The sequence below is a fragment of the Triturus cristatus genome, chromosome 1_2 (assembly GCF_964204655.1).
Source record: "Triturus cristatus chromosome 1_2, aTriCri1.1, whole genome shotgun sequence".
Classification (NCBI taxonomy): Eukaryota; Metazoa; Chordata; class Amphibia; order Caudata; family Salamandridae; genus Triturus; species Triturus cristatus.
In genome coordinates this window covers 1132859154-1132882079 of record NC_140580.1, presented here as the reverse complement: position 1 = coordinate 1132882079, position 22926 = coordinate 1132859154, and the positions used below count along the sequence as shown (strand labels likewise).

General features: G+C 38.6%; 1 protein-coding gene across 2 annotated transcripts in view; it reads right to left on the bottom strand.

Annotated features, from left to right (window-relative positions):
• RALGPS1 (Ral GEF with PH domain and SH3 binding motif 1) overlaps positions 1-22926 on the bottom strand; it is a 1694135-nt gene that overhangs the window by 170369 nt on the left and 1500840 nt on the right. For both annotated transcript variants that reach the window (XM_085613823.1, XM_085613822.1), the window contains exons 13-14: positions 18675-18801; positions 1539-1690 (exon numbers count right to left, since the gene is read on the bottom strand). In XM_085613823.1, the coding sequence (XP_085469949.1) occupies positions 1539-1690; positions 18675-18801 (279 nt within the window). The remainder of the gene's footprint in view (positions 1-1538; positions 1691-18674; positions 18802-22926) is intronic.

The following is a 22926-nucleotide window of genomic DNA, read 5'->3' as shown; positions in this document are numbered from 1 at the left end:
ATCATCGGCATCTCTTTACAAAGAGACATTGGAGATACCCCCAGAGTTCATAGAGTCATTATCATCCCTACACAAAGTGACAATCGAGACACCCCAAAAGTTCATAGAGTCATCAACATCGCGTTGCAAAGTGACAATCGAGATACCCCCAGAGTTCATAGAGTCATCAGCATCCCTTCACAAAGTGACAATGGAATTACCCCCAGAGTACATAAAGTCATCTGCATCCCTTCCCAAAGTGAGAATGGAGATACCCCCAGAGTTCATAGAGTCATCAGCATCCCTTTACACAAAGACAATGGAATTATCCCCAGTGTTCATACAGTCATCAGCATCCCTTCCCAAAGTGAGAATGGAGATACCCCCAGAGTTCATAGAGTCATCAACATCCCTTTACAAAAAGACAATGGAATTACCCCCAGTGTTCATACAGTCATCAGCATCCCTTCACAAAGTAACAATGCAGATACCTACAGAATTCATAGTCGTGAGCATCCCTCTACAAAGTGATAATGGAGATACCCCCAGAGTTGATAGAGGCATCAGCATCCCTTTACAAAGTGACAATGCAGATACCTACAGAATTCATAGAATCATCGGCATCTCTTTACAAAGAGACATTGGAGATACCCCCAGAGTTCATAGAGTCATTATCATCCCTTCACAAAGTGATAATGGAGACACCCACAGAGTTCATATTGGCATCAGCATCCCTTCACAAAGTAACAATGCAGATACCTACAGAATTCATAGTCCTGAGCATCCCTCTACAAAGAGACATTGGAGATACCCCCAGAGTTTATAGAGTCATCAGCATCCTTTCACAAAGTGACAATGGAGATACCCCCAGAGTTGATAAAGGCATCAGCATCCCTTTACAAAGAGACATTGGAGATACCCCCAGAGTTCCTAGAGTTATCAGCATCCATTTACAAAGCGACATTGGAGATACCCCCGGAGTTCAAGGAGGCATTGACAATACTTCCCAAAGTGACAATGGAGATACCCCCAAAGTTCATAGAGTCATCAGCATCCCTTCATAAAGTGACAATGGAATTACCCCCAGAGTACATAAAGTCATCTGCATCCCTTCCCAAAGTGAGGATGGAGATACCCCCAGAGTTCATAGAGTCATCAGCATCCCTTTACACAAAGACAATGGAATTACCCCCAGTGTTCATACAGTCATCAGCATCCCTTCACAAAGTGAGAATGGAGATACCCCCAGAGTTCATAGAGTCATCAGCATCCCTTTATAAAAAGACAATGGAATTACCCCCAGTGTTCATACAGTCATCAGCATCCCTTCACAAAGTGAGAATGGAGATACCCCCAGAGTTCATAGAGTCATCAGCATCCCTTTACAAAAAGACAATGGAATTACCCCCAGTGTTCATACAGTCATCAGCATCCCTTCACAAAGTGAGAATGGAGATACCCCCAGAGCTCATACAGTCATCAACATCCCTTCACAAAGCGACAAGGCACAGACCATAGAGTTGAAAGAGCCATCAGCATCAATAAAAGAAAGTTCTTACCTATAGACTGTCCATTGGTAAAGACTGAATTTAGGGTGTGATTCCTGACAGGACTGTGGGATTCTAGCACACTGTCATCCAGGAGATGGCGGGGTTTCTCAGATGGAAATGTCGCACTCTTACTTTCAACAACACTGAACTGACACATCACACTAGATAGATGGGAAGAAGAAACCACAATTTGTTGCATGAGATGAGAAAGTCAACGTCTTTCCAGTGTGTTGATTAGCACTTTACTGTGAATATGCAACATCCACACTCAAGCATGTGGTCACTCACACTAACACACACATGTGCACACTCACACCCACACACACTCCCAGGGGATGAAAAACCAGCCATTGTTATGGATTCCCAACTCGTAGAACATACTCAAGCCACCAGTGTGATTTACACATGTTTAGCATCTCTTGACTTTGATACTTACTCATGTTTAATATTTTTCCGGTTCTTTTCTTCTTCATCCAGTTGATTATTCCTAATATAACAGGTAGTGATCTCTATGCAGGCATTTTTTATTAAGATTGACAATGTTTGTTAGACCTGCCAGCCTCAGGGTGGTCTTCCCTTCAACCTTTTGCCTTCGTCCTCCATTTATTCTGACCTTAGTGTTGCTAGCCTTAGTACTCTGAGCACTTTACCACTGCTAATCAGTGCTAAAGTGCATGTGCTCTCTCCTCTAAGCATGGTAATATTGGCTTTTACTCAGTTGGAATATTTCATTTACTTATATGTCCCTAGTAAACTGCAGGGCATGTGGCCAGTGCCTGTAAATTAAATGCTACTAGTGGGCCTGCAGCACTGATTGCGCCACCCACTTAAGTAATCCTTTAAACATAGTTCAGGCCTGCCATTGCAGAGCCTGTGTGTGCAGTTTTAAACTGCCATTTTGACCTGACAAAATAAAACTTTTTGCAATGCCCAAACTTTCCTTTTTAATACATATAAATTAGCCCTGGGTAGGTATGGGATAGCCCAGAGGGGAGGGTGCAATGTATGTAAAAAGCAGGAATTGTCCTTTTAAGTTTTACATGTCCTGATAGTGAAAAACTATTAAATTCATTTATCACTACTGCAAGGCCTATATCTCCCATAGCATAACATTGGGATTACCTTATTACATTTTATAAGCCTAATTTCCAAATGGAAATATATCACTGATTCAAATTTGGTCTCTGGAATCCGAATTTAAAATCCCAATTTGTGGTGAAGTTGGATTTTAAATTACAATTCTTAAAATGGCACTTTTTGAAAGTTGGTATTTTCTTGCCTTAGACCATTTGGGGCCTGCGGCCTGTCTCTGGTCACATGACTGGGTGCAGTTGGCAGTTGGGCTTTGTGTATTCCTCCTAGACAGATACACACAATGAGAGCTTAGGTGTGACTGAGTGGGCCATCACTGGCAGGATGTGAGGGAGGAACTTGGCCCAGTCTCAATTACACCTGAATACGCTGTTCCTTGCCTGTCCTCACACAAAGGGCTTCATGCCCCTTGTAGTTAGTCTGAAGCTGGGGCACGGAAGGCAGGGCATCTGTGCACTTCAAACGCATGCCTCTAGAAGCATCTCCCCATTTCAAAGGCATAACTGTGCAAAAAGAAGGACCTCAGACACCCACATTGCAGACCACTTCAGGACCTTTGGATACTCTGCCAGGAAGAAGAACTGCAATGCTGCTGAAGGACTGCCACTCTGCTGGACTCCTGCTTTTCCTGCTGCCCTCTTGCCTGGGTGAGAAGGACTGGACTTGCATCTCTTGAACCCAGAGTTACGCCAAGGGCTATTTGGCTAGCCTCCTGATCTGAAGCCTCGGGACATAACAGGCTTCCAGCCTTCTTGCACCTGGACATTCCCTTCGGTGAGTCTGCCCTGCCAAGGGGTGCGACCCCAGCCCTAGACCTTTGAAAGTGGGCCTAAGGTGCTTGCAAGCGGAACCGACACATCTTGTCTGCTGAGACGCATCCCTGGGCAGAACTACTGCATCTTCTCGGCTGAGCGGCGCGTCTCCGAGTAGAACTGCTGCATAGCCGCTCCTGTGTGGATCGGACCCATTGCAAAGACCTGCATCGCCTACTGCATACCTCAGAACCAACACATTGCCCTGGTGACGTGGTGCATCCACAGCCCAGGTCCCTGCATCTCTCATCGAGGACATCCTTGATGACGGCTCAGGACTCTGCAACGCAGCCTCACAGCTGGTCAGAACTGACGCCGGACTTTGCATCACCAGCCCCGTTGACAGGATCCTCAACAATGATGTAACAGGACCTCGCCCAGCAGCCTTGCTACATCTTGGAACAAACGCATCGCTCTGGCTTTGTGGTAGATCTTCGACTCTGATTCATGCAACGCTCCTCAACCAGGATATAAAGTACTCTGTTCAGTGAGCCCAAGTGGGTCCCTGTAGCTGGCCCGTGCTCCCCCGTGGTCGGCCTGTACTTTGTCCTTGTCCGGTACGACCAGCTATAACCAGTAGCACTTTGTGGGCACTATTTTCACTATAAATTTTAAGATTCAGTATCTCCAGCTCTACTAATAGGATTTTGGTTTTGGTCTTGTTTTATTTATTAAAACTTACTCTATTTTCCTAAACCTATTGTGGGCTCCTTTTGTGGTGTGTTTTCACTATTTTACTGTTAGTAGTGTTGCTCAAATATTTGCCCTAAGCTAAGCCTGACTGCTCTGTGCCAAGCTATCGGGCAGGTTGAGCACAGATTAATTTGGGGTTTGTTTATGCCTTACAATGACAAGGAATGTGGTTGCTGCTTGACCAGAACTTAGGCCCCAGTCAGCCAAAAATGAAATTTCTTACAATATTCTTATCCTGTAGCGAATGGCCACCAATGATGCATCTCATTGTAGCAAACAGAAGTTAAATCATTAAACAGCTAAGTAATCTGATAATGCAGAATAACAACAATCTCTCAACTAAGTTATTTTTCTCCTTATAGAGTTATGTATGTATATGGTGTACAGTTCGAAATCTCTAATCCTCAATCAAAAAGGTATCCTTACTTTATGTAGAGGAATATTGAATCTGAGAATATTAAGTCATTTTAATGCTCTTGATATGTGAATGTGACAATGAGGTTATCCATACTAGGGTTCACTAAAGGAAGAATGAGTTATTTTTGTGATATTAATAAAGTTCGAGATTCTATGCCTTTTTCTTTCCAATACCGACTAGACTTGTGTTTTGTGAAAATAAACTCCTTGTTCAAGGCAGAGACCTACTAATGCAAAAAAATAAACACTTGCTTGGACAAGACTTTTTTTTTATCCTGGACGATATGTTGTCTCAGCTTTCTAATTATCAAAGGACATCAGCAGCTTCTTTAGGACCAATCCCTAAATGAGTGGATTCATTTGTTAATGTTGATTTTGCTTTGAGGCCTAACTTTCTCAGTCTGAAATAAAGCTATGAAAAAGTGGTGCTGCCTTTGCATATCTCTACAAGCTCTACTTTATTTTTAGCTACGTTTAATGACTCAATAAATCCTGATTTTGTTAACTTATACTCACATTTGTGAGAGCTGGAACCCAGAGGTGCCACTATACAATATTTTGCAAATGAAAGCACAATTCTTTGAATTGCTAGGTTGAACAAAATCACAGACATAATTTTATAGGAAATACCCATAGATTACCCTTTAGAAGCTTAGTTGTTTACCTTAAAGGTCCAAGTTTCCAAAAGCACAAAACTCCAGTAGGAGTCCGATGACTATTTTGCGGTCACTCAAATCTCTTTAATCTTGTTTCGCGTGCTATGCACTCCCTGACTTGATTTGATGCTGGATCTGCAAAGAATCTCCTCAATATGTGACCAATTCTCAAAGTTCACTTTCATGAGATGATCAGAAAATTAATTTGTGTCATTAGACTAAGTGGTAGCAGTCTAGTAGCCACACTAATGTAGCTACACAATTGCATTTCACACTATTCTTTAACAACTAATGTGCGCAACTACCGCCTAAGCGATTCATGACCATAACACCATATGAACATGGCATCGTCCAATGGTCTTCAGTCTGTAAAAAATGTATTTACAGCTCTTAACCTATTCCCATGCTTTTTGCTTTATGATGGATGAATTTTCTGAGGAAAGGTTGATATCCATAAGGTTTCTATTTCCTTGAACTTTCTCAAGGAACAGTATCTCAAAGGTGTAACCTCCTATGCGAGGAATTAAGGATGATTGAGCAGATCACAATATCACTAGTCCTGGGAAAAATTTGGATTACTGCAGTGTAATTCATGTAATTTTTGGACTTTTTGTGTTATGTGAAATTCCTAAAGTTAAGCCATTATGCCCCTACACATAGCTACGCTCCTTTTACGGTAACTTTTTACTACAAAATGTGTTATTCATGGTAAAACTTTACAGCGAATGCGTGCAAACGTTTTGCTGTGCTTTTTGCACAATTTTTAGTGCAAAATGCGTTTTTGCCTCAATAATTGATACAAGGACGCATTTCACTCTAGAATATAGTACTAAATAACTGATTTGCGTTTCATTAATAATTTCACATAATCATGTGAAAGTAAATTAGGTGATTTTCACACAACACTAATGATAACCAGTTAACAACCATGGACACATATTATTTCCTCACTCACCTATAAATAACAAAACTTTTATATGCCAAATGGATCACTCCTTAGTACCTTTTATCTAGCGAATGAGGCAGCCCAGGCACTTTATGTGGCTTTATCAATATGTCTTAAATTCCTCTCATCCACTAGTTGGCCTGCTAAACTCAGGACAGATTACGACGTTTCACTGCCGTAATCAAACATAGCGACCACAGCTGTTCCATTCAGGGCTCTTTCCTCTGGACTACCTTTCCTTGCTACTTTACACAGCCTGTCTGAATTGCTCCTTTTCAATAAGTCTCTCCACTTGAGTTGCAAAGCAGAGGAGAAGTCTTCATTAGAGTTGTTGGAAATTACTAACTCAATTCACATAATAGATCAATAAGGTTTATTTTTAATATTTTGTAGTCACTGTGGGATTGTAAGATGACAAATTGTTTTCTTCCTCAAATGGTCTCAGAAATATTCCAGCTCTCAATACTGCAAGAGATCCAGACATCTGGAGGGAGGATGGTGGATGGTGGAGGCGTTAATATGATCAATACTGCAAGAGAGCCAAACATCTGGAGGGAGGATGGTGTAGGCGGGAATAGGATCAATACTGTAAGATAGCCACACATCTGGAGGGAAGATCGTGGCAGCGTGAGGAGGATCAGTACTTGGCTCCCACGGTTGTTTTCTGTTAATTTGTATTTCGAAGCACACCAGTGCTTCATGGCGTGGGGGAGACCCCCTCACCCCCCAAATGGCTAAGTATACCTGGCAAAACAAGTAGAAGTTTTGTAATTTTCTCCACTGAAGTCAGAAGGATTCTTGTCGCAAAACCAGAAGGAGAGCGTTCCATGTTTTAACTGAAGCAAAAGAGAAATATCTATCACTGAAGGTGAATGTCCTGTCTATGGGGATAGAAAGAAGGAATAGCTCAGCTGACCGTAGGTATGTAAATGGCTTCTACCAGGTGAATTTAGATGTTAGAAAACTCTGGATACAAATCTCTATGGGTGATGGCCATGGCTTAAAGATACTCTCGCTTTGAGAAGACCGGGCAGGCGGTATCAGTTAAGGCTTAAGTAATGTTGCCTTTTGCAAGGGTGAAGATGAGGCCTATGATGAAATGGAGTTAGGTACAGCACAGATGGAGGAGAAAAGAAGGAGCTGGAACAGAAGTTCTACTGCCTTGCACGGGGATGCCGCAGGGGCTGGAGCTAGTGGTGTGCTCCTGGGGTCCTTGGGACTGTATCTCTTCTTCATTGCTTGTGCTATGTGGAAACTCTTAATGGGGCTCAATGAATCATGATTTCTTGGCAATTTATACTCCAAGTTATTTTTCATATCCACTCATTCTTATGAGAATATTAAGGCTTGCACATCATTTAAACGTGAAGAAGAGAAGAAAGAAAAGGAAAAAAAGAGCTAGAGGCTGCCTCCTTCTGCAAAGCATTCTTCCTGTTTTTTGTGCATCTCTGGATTAACCTATGGGCTATTAGGTGATAGGATGGCAGTCTTTTGGGATGTACTGGTTATTGTGCTCCTTTTGCGGCTGTAGGTAAGGGTGAGGAGGGCAAATTTTTTATTTTTCTCTGTCTCCCTTTCTCTTATTAGATCACTAGTGAAGCCATATCATTAATTTGTGGGTGTGACTAAGGGCCTGATTACGACTTTGACAGTCTTGGAGTGGGCTGCCACACCAGCACTCTTCTCCAAGACCAGCAAAGCCGTCCACACACTGCCCACCAGATTACGATTTAAAATCAGGCAGGCGGTCCTGTGTCGGGGGTCCCATAGCGGTGCCTGCCAAAAGCTCATAGCAGCGCCATCGTACTGACATAGTGAGTTCCAACACGGCATGGACTGTGCAGTCCATGCCAAGCTGGAACAGAGGGTGCATACAGTCATGTGCCCCCCTGCATGCACCCCCGTGCACAGAGGCATCCAGGGGCCAAGTAGGGCCTCCTTAGTTTTCTCACCGTCACACCTTTCATGGCAGGTTCACCGCCATGAAAACTTTGGAAGTGAGGAAACTCGTAACATTGGCAGTGCTACCAGGCATCCCCAGCAGTAGCAGTAGACCAGCAAACTCGTTATAGGGCGGTCGGACTGCCAGTGCGTTGATAGCTGCACCGCCACTGTGGGTTTGGCTGTCCATCGGATAATTAGGCCCTAAGTCTTATTTCAGATGTTTTGTCAAAGGATGATGGGTGAGAAAGGTGTATTAATGACTGGTGCTGACTGATTTCCTTATTGGAAGCAGTGAATTGAGAACCACTTTTATTGTTAGAAATTGCATATGCTGCATCTAGTTCAGTACAATCCACCTCTGGACCAAATCAAAATACCCCCAAGGGATCTCAGTCATCTAAAGACTGTTTAAAACAGCATCTTGAAGCCTGATGGTTCAGACACCAATTAGAAAGTGGAAAGAAGTTACTTGAAGGTCTCACAAGACAGCCCAAGATGTTGTTTGGGAGTGGGGATTATTTGGCTTAAAAACTTGTATGTCACACAAGAAACTTTTAAAAAAGAGACAGAGAAATAGTACCCCATACTCTCTTGCATCTAGAAATTCAATCCAATAAACAAAAATCTTAGGAGCATTTAGAATATAAATTCTTTCAGTTAAACACTTTTTCTGTCTTCCTAAAAAGTGCTTGTGAGCCTGACCTAATTGAATCTCATTTAGATGATATTCCCCTAAGAGGCAGAAAGGTACTGGGGATTACTTTGCTCCACATCCCTTTGGGACAAAATATGATAACCCCCCTAAGAAAAGTGCATAGTTAATTGTACAGAGGACTATCAAGTTTTAGGTGATGTTTTTCAAGAAAGAAAAACTTCCCTTGGGGAAGGCGGGATGGTGAGTTTGGAGAGGTGAGAGGGTTTGCTCTGAGACCTTGGAAAGAAACACCTCATTAATGAAAGGGATCATGAGGGAGGGTTTCACTGATATTACTGACATATGCCAGTCTCATATTGAGTCCTCTTTAACAGGTGATGATGGTGGAACCATTGTTTATGTTTATAACCAACTGATGAAACCCAAAGTAAGACCGAATCACAGACTATCCCCAGGCATCATGTGTTCACAAGGAGCCTGTTTCTATACACATCTGTAGATGGGCAACACGATTCTAGTAATTCCAAGGATTAGTCCACAAGGGATAGGCTAGCTAAGGATATGAGTTGACACAATCAGAGGATTTTGTGTTCAATGCATCAGAAAGTTCAAGGGATACAGGACTTAAAGCAGAATTTCGATGACAAAGTTGACAGGTTTAGAGTCCAGCTAATGGGTATACAGAATAGTAAGAAGTGAATGAATAGACAATTTAAAAAACAAAAACTTTAGGTTAAAACAAAACAAAAGTGACAATAGGGAAATTAACTGAAAACGGAGGACCTAGCGAATCACTCTTCTAGAAATAATCACTGGTTTCTAGAAGTAGCAGAAGACCAAGAGGCTGGGAACAGCACAAAATTGTTTATGAGTGACCTGTTAATGAACTACTCATTCCCTAGTGATGATTCATATAGCTAGAATTAAAAAATCTGAAGAATACCTCTTGTTGTGCACATTACCTTCAAGATAGGCAAAGACCAAGAAGAATTGTTGCTTGTTTTCAGTCTTTTTGTTTTTAACATATGGAGAGAGTCTTTTCTCAGATATGTTGAATCTTTTTGAAGGGACTGTCTTTCACAGTCTGATCAAATATATCTTGAGAAATGAACAAGAGACATTGGCAGATGGGACAGCTGGTTGATAGTTTTAAAATCCAGGAAACCACTGCTAGAGTTCTTAAGAAGAATTAGAGTTATTTTTAATATTAAGATGTTTACGTTTATAAAAGTAACCAACGCCACTGATTCTTAATTTAATATTGAGGGAAAATCCAAACATTCTAACAAGTCCCAGGTTGAGACTGTAGCAGACCGTGGCAGTGACAAATCTTCCTCAGAGTAAGTACTGTGACCTGAGTCTTTCCTTTAGATTTTTATTTTAATTGGTAAGTGAATGGTAGAGATAACCATTAGAGCCAGTTAGAGTACCTGATAGTTTCATATGATGGGATTGCTTCCCAAGGGTAGGAGGAAGGTGTGGGGTAAGAATAATGGAATTTGGAAGAACAGCGTCAGTTTCCTAGGTTGACTAGATTTAAAAAAAGAGAAAATAAAGTGCTGGCAGAAAGGAGCTATACTGGGGAAATACACATACAGTAATTGTTAGCTAGTCGGGAAAATATAATATGCTCCTAGAATGTGAATAGCTTAAGACGTATATTAAAAAATATAATATCTTGATACTTCTGTTTTGATATTGTTTGTCTTGTAAATATATTTACAGGCAGTACAATTGCTGATCCAAATCTAAATCAAGAAAGCAATGGTTTCTAACACAATTGATGATATGTAAAATAAAAATTAATTTAGCAGTTGTGTATAGGCTCCTTTGGATGATTCTGTCTGTCTAGAGGAGTTGGTTGGTGAACTGATAGCACTCTGCGCAATGAGCATTAAAATGGGAGGTTTTAATCCCACATTGAATCTCAAACTAGGCCGAACATTTGACCATGTGGGTCGTCTTCTAAAGTTGAGGAAAGTTATCGGAGGGATGATTGGGATCTCCGCCTGATGAATATTTGGCAAGAGATACATGAGGGGAGAAGAGAGACACATTTTATTTTCATAAGCATCAACACTGAGAATTTGATGACTTTTTGATTTCACAAGGATTGCAAAGATGGCAATCTCTAGAGAAATGTGTTATCTGAGATTTTCAGATCACACCTCAGTTTCAGAAAAGTTCAAATTAGAACCATGTATTTTTATCCCATGTTATGTTAATGTAGATTAAACACTATCAACTATATTTTCTGTTCAGGAGGATATATAAAGAAGTAGAAGTTGCTTTTGAGGCCATTTAGATCACTTGATTGATTTGCTGTACAGGGTACTTATAAAGCATGTCTAACAGGAGAGAGTATGTCAAAGAGCTTAAACCAAAAGTAGGTTTTAAAAGCTCAAGATTTAGCACTTGCGAGAGACATTAGATTTCAGCAGCTAGATTACCAGTAGCTGAGAGTGGTGTGCAAGTTTAAAAGGTTGCTGAAAAACTAGCTAAATTATTGGATAATTCTATTAGGAAGATTTACAAGACTAAGATGATAAGGGAGTTTAAATATAGTGAATAAGATGGAGACAACTGGTTCATTAAGTTTTTGAAAGTGCTGTCATTGAATAATATTTACCCTGGCTTTTCCAAGATGTAAACAAGATGACTTAGCGATGATCCTTTTAACGCATTAAAATCTACAAAATGAATTCACTAAACAAACAACAGGGAAAGCTGCTTGACCAGTTGGGATACCACGGAAAGTCTAGAAATTGCTTTCCCCATTTTCTGTAAAAATTATATGTATATAATCTTTACTTCTGTTAAAAATGCTAAATCCTGGCTGTCTTCCCATATTGAGGTTTAGAGTAAGACAGCCAAGAATCAGAAGATATGTGCCTCTTACCATTCCAGCTCTTCCTCAATTGTGACAATAAACTATATTATAAAAATTCTGGCAAAATGTTTGGGTACTGCCATGTGGAGTTACCCATCAGTGGGGGTTTATTCTCATTAGGCAACTAACTACTTTTACCAACATGCCTGTCCAAGCAGTTTACTTTTCTATCAAATAGAAAATAAAACCTTGGTATATTTAGAGTGGACCCGTAAAAGCATTCAACCACATAGGCTAGGGATATTTCAGGGTAACCTTACTACATTTTGGATTTTCACTACCTTTTGTGAAAGGGTACTCTGACTATCAGAAGGTTAGAATGAATCATAGTTCAAAGCCATTTGACAAAGATTTAGAAGGGTGATCAGACAGCAGTGTAATCTCTCCCCTCTTTGGTTTGCTTTGATCATAGAACCCCTTCTTCAAACTCTCGTGGATAGATAAAAGTATTCATTCCTTCTCTTGTAATCTTTTGGAATAAAAATCCAAATTGTTTGCTGTCCCCTTTGATCCTTGATGAGTTTGTAAATTTTAACTTCTTGAAATGTGGAATATTATGCTATTCCAATTTGAATAAACTTAAGTTGAAATATTTGGGAACTAGAATCGGTAGAATGTAGGAGGACAACTAGGCATCAGACAGAATACATTTGTCAATTGCCGGGCAACTCTCCACTCTGAAAACAGTGGTTGTGTTAAATTTTGTTTAATTTCTCAGGCCAGTCAGCTTCTTTTGAACCTTCATTCCAAAGCTCAAAACTGAAATCTTTGTATTTCTGGACATCAAAATCTACGAGTATAAAATGAAAAAGATTTGCAGGTCTTTATTTAAGGGGGGGTGAACGTTTCCTGACTTTGAACTTATAGAAAAAACAGCAGCACTGTTAAAGAGGATTAGAAGATTCATAGTCTTGTAGCAAGAAGAAGTCCCCTTCTGAACCAATGACAACTACATTTCAGTTTGGGGTTTTGTACATATATTTAAATGTAAGATTCTGGAAGTATGGTGAAAGGTCTTCAAGCAGATTAGTAACAACTCGAGAATACCTCACTGATCTAAATATAGACTGCTTTGGGTCACTGGATTACACAGTTTTGAGGGTAATGACTGTCTGGAAGTTTTTATAGAAGTAAGGTTTAAATATCTACAAGATTTATATCTAGATAAGAAGCTCTTGTCCTGTGTCAGGTATTAAAGAGCAAGGTGCAAAACAGATGTCTTAGTGGACATGACCGAAGTGGATAAACAGAGATGGATTTGGCTAATGTGAGCTGAGAAAGAAAAAGTTATGTAATAGAGGAAAATATGAAAGAGAGGACAACCGTCTCTCCAAGATGAATGCCATTCTGGTTGCTGATAATGATAAAGATTTGACTATGCACCGTAACTTATAAGATGAGCATCTTTCAAAATCATTTCATCTGTGCATTTTGTGTTATCAATCTTGCTAAGTTAAAGTAGCAGCAATACTTCATCCTTTTCTGATTGTATTGCCTGGTAACAAGTTGTCAAAGGTTTCTGACCATACAAGGTCTTGCCCTAGATTCCAACTGACTCACGCATGGCTCAGTTACATGATTGCAACTTGCAATACACTTTCATCTTCTGGGGTAAGGCAATTAAAGCTTAAAGCTATTTGGTGACAAGTTTGTGAAAGTAAGTGATGGTATGATAAAATTTAAGCCATTTGATAATATTCTGACGAAAGGAAAATGGTGAAATAAATTCTGATGCACTTCTCATAGTTTATTGAATTCTGGGATGCAAATAATGCAAAACTGGATCTGGAATTTGTGTGGAGAGCGAAATCATCAAACTTATCCTCAAAATTATGCATCCACATGTCCACATTTTTTAATAGGTCCTTGAATACTATGAACTACTGTAGGGTTCAGATAACGGAGCCAATTATGAGTAAGCTAATGGAATGTAATATTTAGACTCTTTCTATATATATGCATATTTATATATAGTATTGAGTATTGAATACTATGGAATACATTTTCTAGGCTGTTAATTCATAGGGTTTGGCATTGAAGATGACACTGGTGAATAATGTTGCAAAACAGAATGCGTTAGACTATAGGGGGACAAGACAGATTTGACATTGCCTTTGGCAGGAACAGTGAAATGAAATTCAAAAGCTAAGATAGGAAGCAGTTATTTCAGTTTTTGATCTTGGAGTTGTCTGTGTCTTCCTAGCAGTCCATGTTAACTGAATGAACAAACCGGGCCATCTATCAACTCTCTTCTGCCCCAGTGCAGGTGAACGTTGTTAGAAGATAGACCCTAGTTAAAAATATTTCAAATTAATAAGAGCTATATTTTTATAGAACATACTAGTTTTCATCTACCCCAGGCTTTGTTCAATGTGTACATGGCTTGTCAAGTTAAGTGAATGTCCTTTGATGATAAGAGTTGAAATCACAGCCTTGGATTATGAATGATCCCAGACCAAAACCAATGGCTGCAATTAATAGTTTGAAGTTCAAGTGAATATTGTATTATATTATAGATTTCTATAGCGTTTTCTACCCCAAGCAAGGCTTTGAAGCATGATGTTAATACATGTTACTGCATGAAGCCCAGAGTTAGTTTATGGTGTTAGTTGCAACTGTTGAAGTTAATCATATTTTTTACAATATTAAAGTAGTTGCTGCAGTTTCTAGTCTAGCACAAAGTTAATTGTTAATTGTTGTGGTAGTTGCTGATGCTTTAGTTACTTGTAAGTATAACTGTGTCTCTGTGATTATTTGGAAAGGAAGGCATACATTCCTAAAGGGGTATTATACTATGGTTTGCCTCTCTTTGTACAATGAGTTACTGGATGGTAGTAATTATGTTAGTGAATAAGGCTGTGTGTTTTTGTCTCACAAATTTCCACTCAAAACGAATCCAAGAGACCTGAACTCAGGGATTTGAAGCACAGTTGAATGCAGAATTTTAAATTCTATCAGAAATGTGTTTTTTCAAAGCCATAAATGTTAAAAGAGGGGGAGTGGAGTTAATCGTAGTTAACACCCGTTTCTGCTGCATGCTACAAGTAGTTTCCACTCATTTTGTTGGATTGTCATAACCATTTTAGTTTGGGTGGTCGTCTTATTGGCAGAGCAAAGTTGGTTGCTCTATTATTGCTGATAAAAGGTAGATACTTTGAGTCAATGGATCAACAACTGATTTTTCCCTAGACGGGAATGTTCAGGTAGCAAAAATATCTTTCAATAAATGTTTTTCATAATCACGAAAAAAGTTTACCTTTTTGCTGTTGTTATTTATTCTGGTAGAGTTTTATTTGTAATGTTCATCTTTAAATGTAATGTCCCTTTCAGAGGAATAGAGAGCTGACATTTCTATGTATGGTCATGTTTGATCTTTGTCTGCATGAGGTTGTTTATCTCCTCAGATGTCATTAGGGAATATTTCCCTCTTTGGCATACCAGAAGCATACACTGACCGTAAGGTCTTACATAGTTCCAGGAGGGCGACATCCATGCCTGATGTTTAGGATAACCTCTGATATACTTAATCTTTATTTTGATTCCTTTTATATAAGTGTATCGTACATGTGCATCCTAAGAAAAATTGTATGGATCTACCTGTCCGACATCTGTGTTCGACACCCTGCTGTAATGTACAAGGTTCTTTGCCCAACAAAATGAGTTGATAAATGTAATTTCAATTTTTTTTTCTATAACATGTTGCTAGTTATTTAGTTTTGCATTTGCTGTCACTGATAGAATAGTATGAAAACATTTGTTTTGTTTTCTCTCAATCTCATACTTTTCAATGTGTTCCTAAGCAGGGAGCTTGTATAATATATATATGTGCTCTAGATCCTGGGAATTATAGTGGGTAATTGGTACTCAATGTGTGGCTGCATGAAAACATCAATCTAATGGCTTTGCTTAGTCACACACTAACCGATAGATAGTGCAGAGGTTGTCAAGAGAATAGCAATAAGCTATCTTATTCACCTTCTCCAGCCCATCACATACACACCACCACAAGCCACCACAAGATGATAATGCTTCTCTACTGCCCTCAAGAGAACTTCGGCTTCTTTGGCAGTAACAGAAGACGCCTGTCAGACCAAACATGAGTCAGGTGTAGTCACTGCTCACAGAATGCCTGCTCCCACAGAAAATGAAGAGTCCAGCATTTGGGCATGGCCTTCTCATCTTCAGTGCTGGTCTAAAACACCGTTACCATTGCCATCTCTTGATATTCAGCTGCCTAAACAGCAGACGGTGGACCTTTAAGCAGTGACTTCATAGTGAAATGTAGTAACACATTTCTCCTCGTGTTTACAATGCAACATCTTTTTAAGTCTTGACTCACAACATTGTATAATACAACACATTTTGTAACTATAAGCAGGCTATTGTGTTGCCCTGTACAAGCAGCTTTGACTTACCTGAAGTCATTCAATCAAGTCCAGGATGATTACTGGACAATATTTTATCTCTTAATGTCGTGACTTTATGAAGGGTTTTACAAGGTGTTTGTGGAACTCCTCTGATCCTATATATTATGCTAATGGATTCAGGGAGGAACTCCAGGCATGTATACTTCAGACTTTGAGAACCCCATCTCAACATTGTGCTCTCAGACTTCCTTTCAGAGCTTTCAACATCAGCATGCACATACACCTTCAGATGCAATCAATGTGCTAACAAAAATGACAAATGTTGCATTGTTAATACTGGTAAAAATAAAGAAGAGAAACATGTTCAGAAAGAAATAATGCATGACAATTAAAGCAAACCAACATCCTTTTAGTGAGGGCTATTGCAGGATTTTGCTTCAAAGCACTGATATGGCTCAAATGGAATTTGGGTTTTACATTATGTTAATTTAAATTTACATTAATGCTTTAAGTTACAAGAGCTAAATTCTTATGAAAGAAACAAAATAAAGAAAGAGATGGTAAATAATTTCAAAATAAATTATTGATGTGCATGATGTCATTGGTAAGTAAAGCCAACTTATGCAGGAAAGAATAGCTAACACTTCACAAAGTGGTTCTCAATATAAACTGCTCCACCAGTGAAGAATAATACTAATAGAAAGAATATACCTCTATGATTCACATAAATATCAAAAAAGGGTTTAAATATGGAACAATTTGGCAAACCTGAGACACATGAGAGGGAACTGCACACAGTAACAAAACAGAACACATCAACAAAGTCACACACACAGAAACCTCTTTTTAATACTCACTAGCCTGTGTTCCTCACATTAGCACTAGTTCAATAATTGTTTTTAGGCTATTTTCAAGGCTAACTCCTGAGAAAATTGTAATGTAAACATTTTATTGAAGTAGTAGTTAATGGAAGTGGGTAAAACATTATTTTGAACAAAAGGTTTTGCACAGTTTGGGTCTGTACTTGCATCATGCCAACTATTGAAAAAACAGTAACAAAAATTATTGCAAGGCCATTTCTGTTTTTTGCACTTCCAAGTAAATGGCATGCCCTACATTTTGTTGAAAAGTTTGTGTATTCAACCATTGGTGGAGCATCTTTGAGTATCTTTGTGATAAACATGCTCTTTCAGTGGGAAAAGGGTGTGTTCCTTCAATATCGAATATGAAGTTGCACCACAATTGGATCTGATGTGTGCAGGAGCTGATGGTTTGCTCTTGTGACAAACATTGTCAAGATAATATAAGTATACTTAATGTGTTGGGGAATCCAGTAACTCCTCAAAGCTTTTCTCTGGCAGTGCTCTGGGTGATGGTATACTATGAAAACTTAAATAGGTTGATATGGAGGCCTTGGCAGGTCAATCTTTTGGTATGGAGGTCTTAGAAACATGGTGACTTTGACATTGCAATCCAGTTGATGCAAGCACCGTGCAATGAAATCAACCTTGGTGCAGAGTTCCTGAAAACTCATTTGGAGTGGGATGAAAGTCTGGACAATTCACCTCATTCTGGTTAGTTTGATAAGATCATTCCAGGTGTGGTAACAGATCTTCAACAAAGGTGTCAGTAGTGGCTGATAAGAAATCTTTTCAATGGCGAAAGAAATGTAGATAAAAAGTGTCCATCATTTTCCGGATCTGCCTTCCTTTCCAATAGAGGGGTCCACAGTTTTCCACCAGGTAACTTGCTAGTATGATTGATTTATATCATGCATATTAAAAGCAGTGGAAAAATGTCTTGATCTTTTTGTTCCATCACCTGTTGCAGCTCCAAACTAAAAGAGGGCAGGCCACTGTCGCTTTGATGCTTTGGTTTGTCTCCTTTAGAAGTAAAGGAATACTATAGCCAAAGAAGGCAATGTTGCAGTTGATCACTACAATGACCTGCAAACTAACACAGTCAAGATTCAAATATCTGAGAGTTTTTCTACTTCTAACTTGGCTCAAGAGTCCTCAGTGTTAAGGTGTAGTTGTTATACATGGGGTCTGGAAATCTAAAGAAATATGTTGGGGATCAATCAGAGTCCATGTATAATATGTAATGAGGTGTAGTTCCAAAGTTCTGTAGGCACATTAAAAATAAGTGCATGGGATTATGGTATTGTAGTAAAACTTTGAAGACATAAGGGGACTCGGAACCAAACTGCACTGCAGCTGAGTGCTAAATGTCCTCCGTAAAATACCACTAGAATCTTTAGTTTTTTTTCTCTTGAAGTCAGTGGATATAGGCCTGCAGTGCTCTGGACCCTGATTCATTGCTTGGGACCACTGGACAACCTATTCCGTGAGCTTGCTAGGGAATTTTATGTTTTTGTTCACTTATTTTGTGGGAACCTGCAGCTGAGCATCGAATCAGAGACAGACAGTGCACAATACAGAACAGAGAGGAAGTGACACATACAATTCAGAGCGGGGAAGAGAATATTCTCCAAATAGTTTCTTTTAAGGTGTCTAAGAAATCTGATTGTAAAGGTGGCCCCGTGTAGAGTAAATTTCACGCATGTCAGCTCTGTCACATGGTGACAGGAGGGGATGTTAGTTTGCTTTAATTCTGATTTGAATCGAAAACATGTTTTATTCTGAAAGCATTAAGAAATATTGGAGCACCCACTTGTTTCCCAAGCTGTGACTCTTTCTATGCCTTGATACTGGAGGAGTTGGAAGGTTGGCTGCCATCGAAGCGTCAGGACAGGTCGGTCTCCTGTTGAATCTGATTGTTGCTGTCACCTCTGAAGGACCTACCAACAAAGATCAACTGAGCTATTCTGGCAATACTGCAGAGGATAGTCTGTAAAGAGTTCTTCTTCAGGCAATTGTATAGACTCATGTAATGATAAATATAGTCACAAATGTATATTTAACAAAAATAACATTTTAAGTTCCAATGATAGTTTTTACCTGTGAGATCTAAAGAATAAAACCCCTGTAATCAGTAGGCACATTCATTCTTTGTGACTAGGAGTTCAGTGAATATAGTTGCGCACTATGGCATGTATGCAACCTAAAATGCTACAGCAACAGCCTTCGAGGAAGTGCTGTAATGTTGTCTATCAGTGAAATAATCATTATTATTGTCAAAGGATGTTATCACTAATTGAAAAACACAGATAACGTTTATATCCAATTTTAACCGTTGGGCAGTTAGTGAACATTTAAATAGTCATTCAGTGTACATGATTTGAAGTACAAGCTTGATGAAGAGGATGGAAAGTGCATGTTACATTATTGTGACAAAATAGCCATATTCTAAGACAACCACCTCAAAAAATGAATAAACAAAGAAAACACATTCAAGAACCAGTAATTAATTCACAGTCTATTTAAATAGCCTGTTTGCCTATAAAATATACAGTCCCATAATAAAGGTGTTCTTAATTCCACTGTATACGTTTTAGAAACACTGAAAACAGCAGAAATATAAACTGGGGTGGACGATGGGCAGCCACACAGATCTACACTTCATTGAGCACATATAATCTACTACTAAATTCATCTACTCCATTTCATCTACTGATATTTTTTATTCAAAACATACATTAAAATTAGGAGAAGGAATATTACATTGGATCGATTTCATAGAGTGACATTTTTAATTGAAACATGGAAATGAATGCATGGCATTTCATTCAATATAAAGAAAAAGAAACCTTTTGTAACCTTACAGTATTCCTCTGTTATTTATGTTAACAGTTTTTCTTTTAGTACTTCTGTTGGAAGTACTACTGCTGTTACTAAATGTACTGGTTTTATCTGTATAACATTTCCGATAATGCTTAGTGCACAATATCATAAAAACCACAACTTTTACTACTGATACCCGTACTAATCGTACAATTACTGCTATTATTACTACAAAAAGTACAATTGTTACTACTAAGATTAGACCTACTACAGGTACTACTGTAAGCAATATTAATGCAACTTTTGGTAGTGCTACTCTATATCATACTGCTAGATGCAGAGTACCAACTACTGTTGCGTGACTGGATCTACCTGTAGGACTACATTCACTGTCATTTCTGCTCTTGGTGACATTAAAACTGGTCTTGGTACTATTCTAGTAGTACTACTGAAAATACTCTTATGGCTGGCTGCAAGTAGTAATGAAGCTACCACTAGCACTACATGTATTTATAATATTGCTTTATCAAATGCCAAAACTACCTGTAGTACATATGTTACTTTTTTTCCACCACATCTTTTATTCTATTAGTTCATGCTCTTTGTTGCTTTTTGAGGTAAAAACCTATCAAATGCACATGCAAATAACAATAAAAGTACTTTATACAATATTTATAAAATATAATTAATAGCCTAAAAATGCGTTAAGTCACAACATACACTGATATGTTCATTTGTCGAAGGTGGACACTCATACCAAAAACATACGGCAGCCTGATCACATTAAATTGTTGTGTCAACACTCAAGACCTGCTAAATGTGTAATACACTAATACTAACATCAGCACATGTATAGCTACCTTTAAACAAAGAGGTAGGCCCACTTACTTTATCATACTTCATCTTGCCCCCTTTAAGGTAAACTTTTTAAAAATTCTATGAAAAGGTGAGTCTATTACTAAGCAATCTGAAATGGACATATTAACATGAAATTAACTTGAAGTAAAGGACAGTCATCAAGTTTGAACTCAGTGGGGCCTATTCGCAGAGGCATTGTGGACACATAAAGCAGTACTCCCGTATTTCACTTATACATACTCTAACATGCTCTTGTGAATTGGCCCCAAAACATCTAAAATTGGTATAAAATGAGTATACATTTGGAGGTATGCATGCATAATTTGAACAAATAGAAAGGATTTTGCTCTCTTTCTAGTTTAAGTAATAACGCGTTGGACCTCATAAATGCTGTTGCGAATCGGCCCTAATATGTTGAATCATTACCAGCTATACATCATTCTGACACTGTGATTAAAACATCATTGAAGAATTTGCTAAAACTCAATAAATTAAGAGGGAATCAATCACCAATATGAAGCACTCCAAAAATGTAATCATAGCAAACATTTGGGAAACAAGCACATTTACTATTCTTGTGGCCCAGCAAGTCTGCTCTGACATTATGAAATAGGACCCTTGTATTAAATGTCTGATACCAACCAGATGTCCTTGTAATATGCAAAATATTACATAAAAGGCCATTGAAATAAAAACCGAGAAATAGTGTAGCCAAATGAACACTATTAGAAGTTCTATATCAGGGGTTCACCAGAGCCCAGATGGATTTCCCCAAAAACAAATTAAATATTTTTTACTGTGGTTTTCCTGCTCATGAAAAATGTTTTGGTTGTGAGTTACATTATTTGCAAATGAACATTAGAAATTTCTCCCTATTTCCTGGTCCTGGTATTGGGCTTTGACTAGTGTCTACTCATCAGCATTTATCCTCAGTCCAACAGTAAAGAACCAAAGTCAAACATAACTGGGGCATACTATGCTTCAGACAGGTGAATGACTCTTTTAAGCAAATTATACCAGAAAATATGAAAATTCAGAATCAGCTAAAAATCTTGGTACAGTAAGAATGTCTTTCTCTTTGAGAGGGCACATTTTTAAAATAAGAATATATTTCAACAATTTCTAATCCAACCATTAGAATAAACTCTGTTGTAACAAAATTAATTTAGGTTGTGAAAGTTCATAGTGTATTTTACATCAACATGTTGAACATTGGGGGTCAGGCTTACCAAACCATAAACTTCTAGTGGAAATCAATTCAAGTGTCTCACATATTGCATCACTTAAAAATGGATAAAGAGGTTTAAGTACATGCATCACTAATATAAATCCACCATTCTTTATATTATTATTAACAACAAAACAACAAAACTAATAATAATATAGCACTAAGTATAATAAGAATAATAAAGAAATCATAACATAATAAATGCTAGAAAATTGCAAACCTCTTCCTGGAACACATATGTAAAGATAATAAAGAATTTGATTGCATTATTTTGCTATTAATGCCAATTATATGTATTCCTTCTTTACCTGCAATGTTTACATTTTGCTGGATTTTAAAGGCTAGTCAATAAATTCAGACAAGACACCCAGTCAGCTGAATTGAAACAAATGCTGTGTTTTGAGAACGGGAACCTTTGCAAAGAGTTCAATTTAAAGATGTTACATTATCTGCCTAAAGGGACCATAAGCTTCCACACTTAGTAGTTTTCACATTTGAATTTCTGGAGAGGGACTAAATGGCAAGCAAGGTTAAACAACAATACTTGGCATCATAAACTACCCTAAATATTCATCATACAATACATTTCATATGGTGTGTCAGGGCAATCTGGGGATAGACTGTTGCAAGACTTTATTTGAAATTTGGCATTGTAGAGTTTGCTGCTTTGCTGGAAGGCTTTTTTCTAATATGGCTTTTGTCTCCTTACTTTGGTGAAGAAAAACAGTAACTGAGTTCCGCAATGCCCTGGTAGTATGGCAGACCCATCAGGACATGTCTTTTCTCAAAGAAGACAACCAAAGTGGGCATTTGCCTTTGGAAACAATACATCTAATATCCATCATGTGCTGGGAGTTTTCCCCTCGTGCATGAGGGACACAAGTGCACTTTTGCTGTCTGTAGCCTGCATGGTCTGAACAGGGAACATGTTGTTGCAATGATGTTGAAGGGGCTGCCCCATACAGGGCAGATCCAACCAACATCTTGTGACAGGGGTTTGGTCTTCAGAGAGAGATTTCTTCATTATGGAGTCAGTGATGGAACAGCTGTTGGGGAAACTGTCATCCTCAAACTCTAAATGAGTTGGAGACGCAAGAGCTCGAAGACATAAAGTGCTACTTTTTACTTGCACATGGGGACGCTAGGAGAGAGCTTG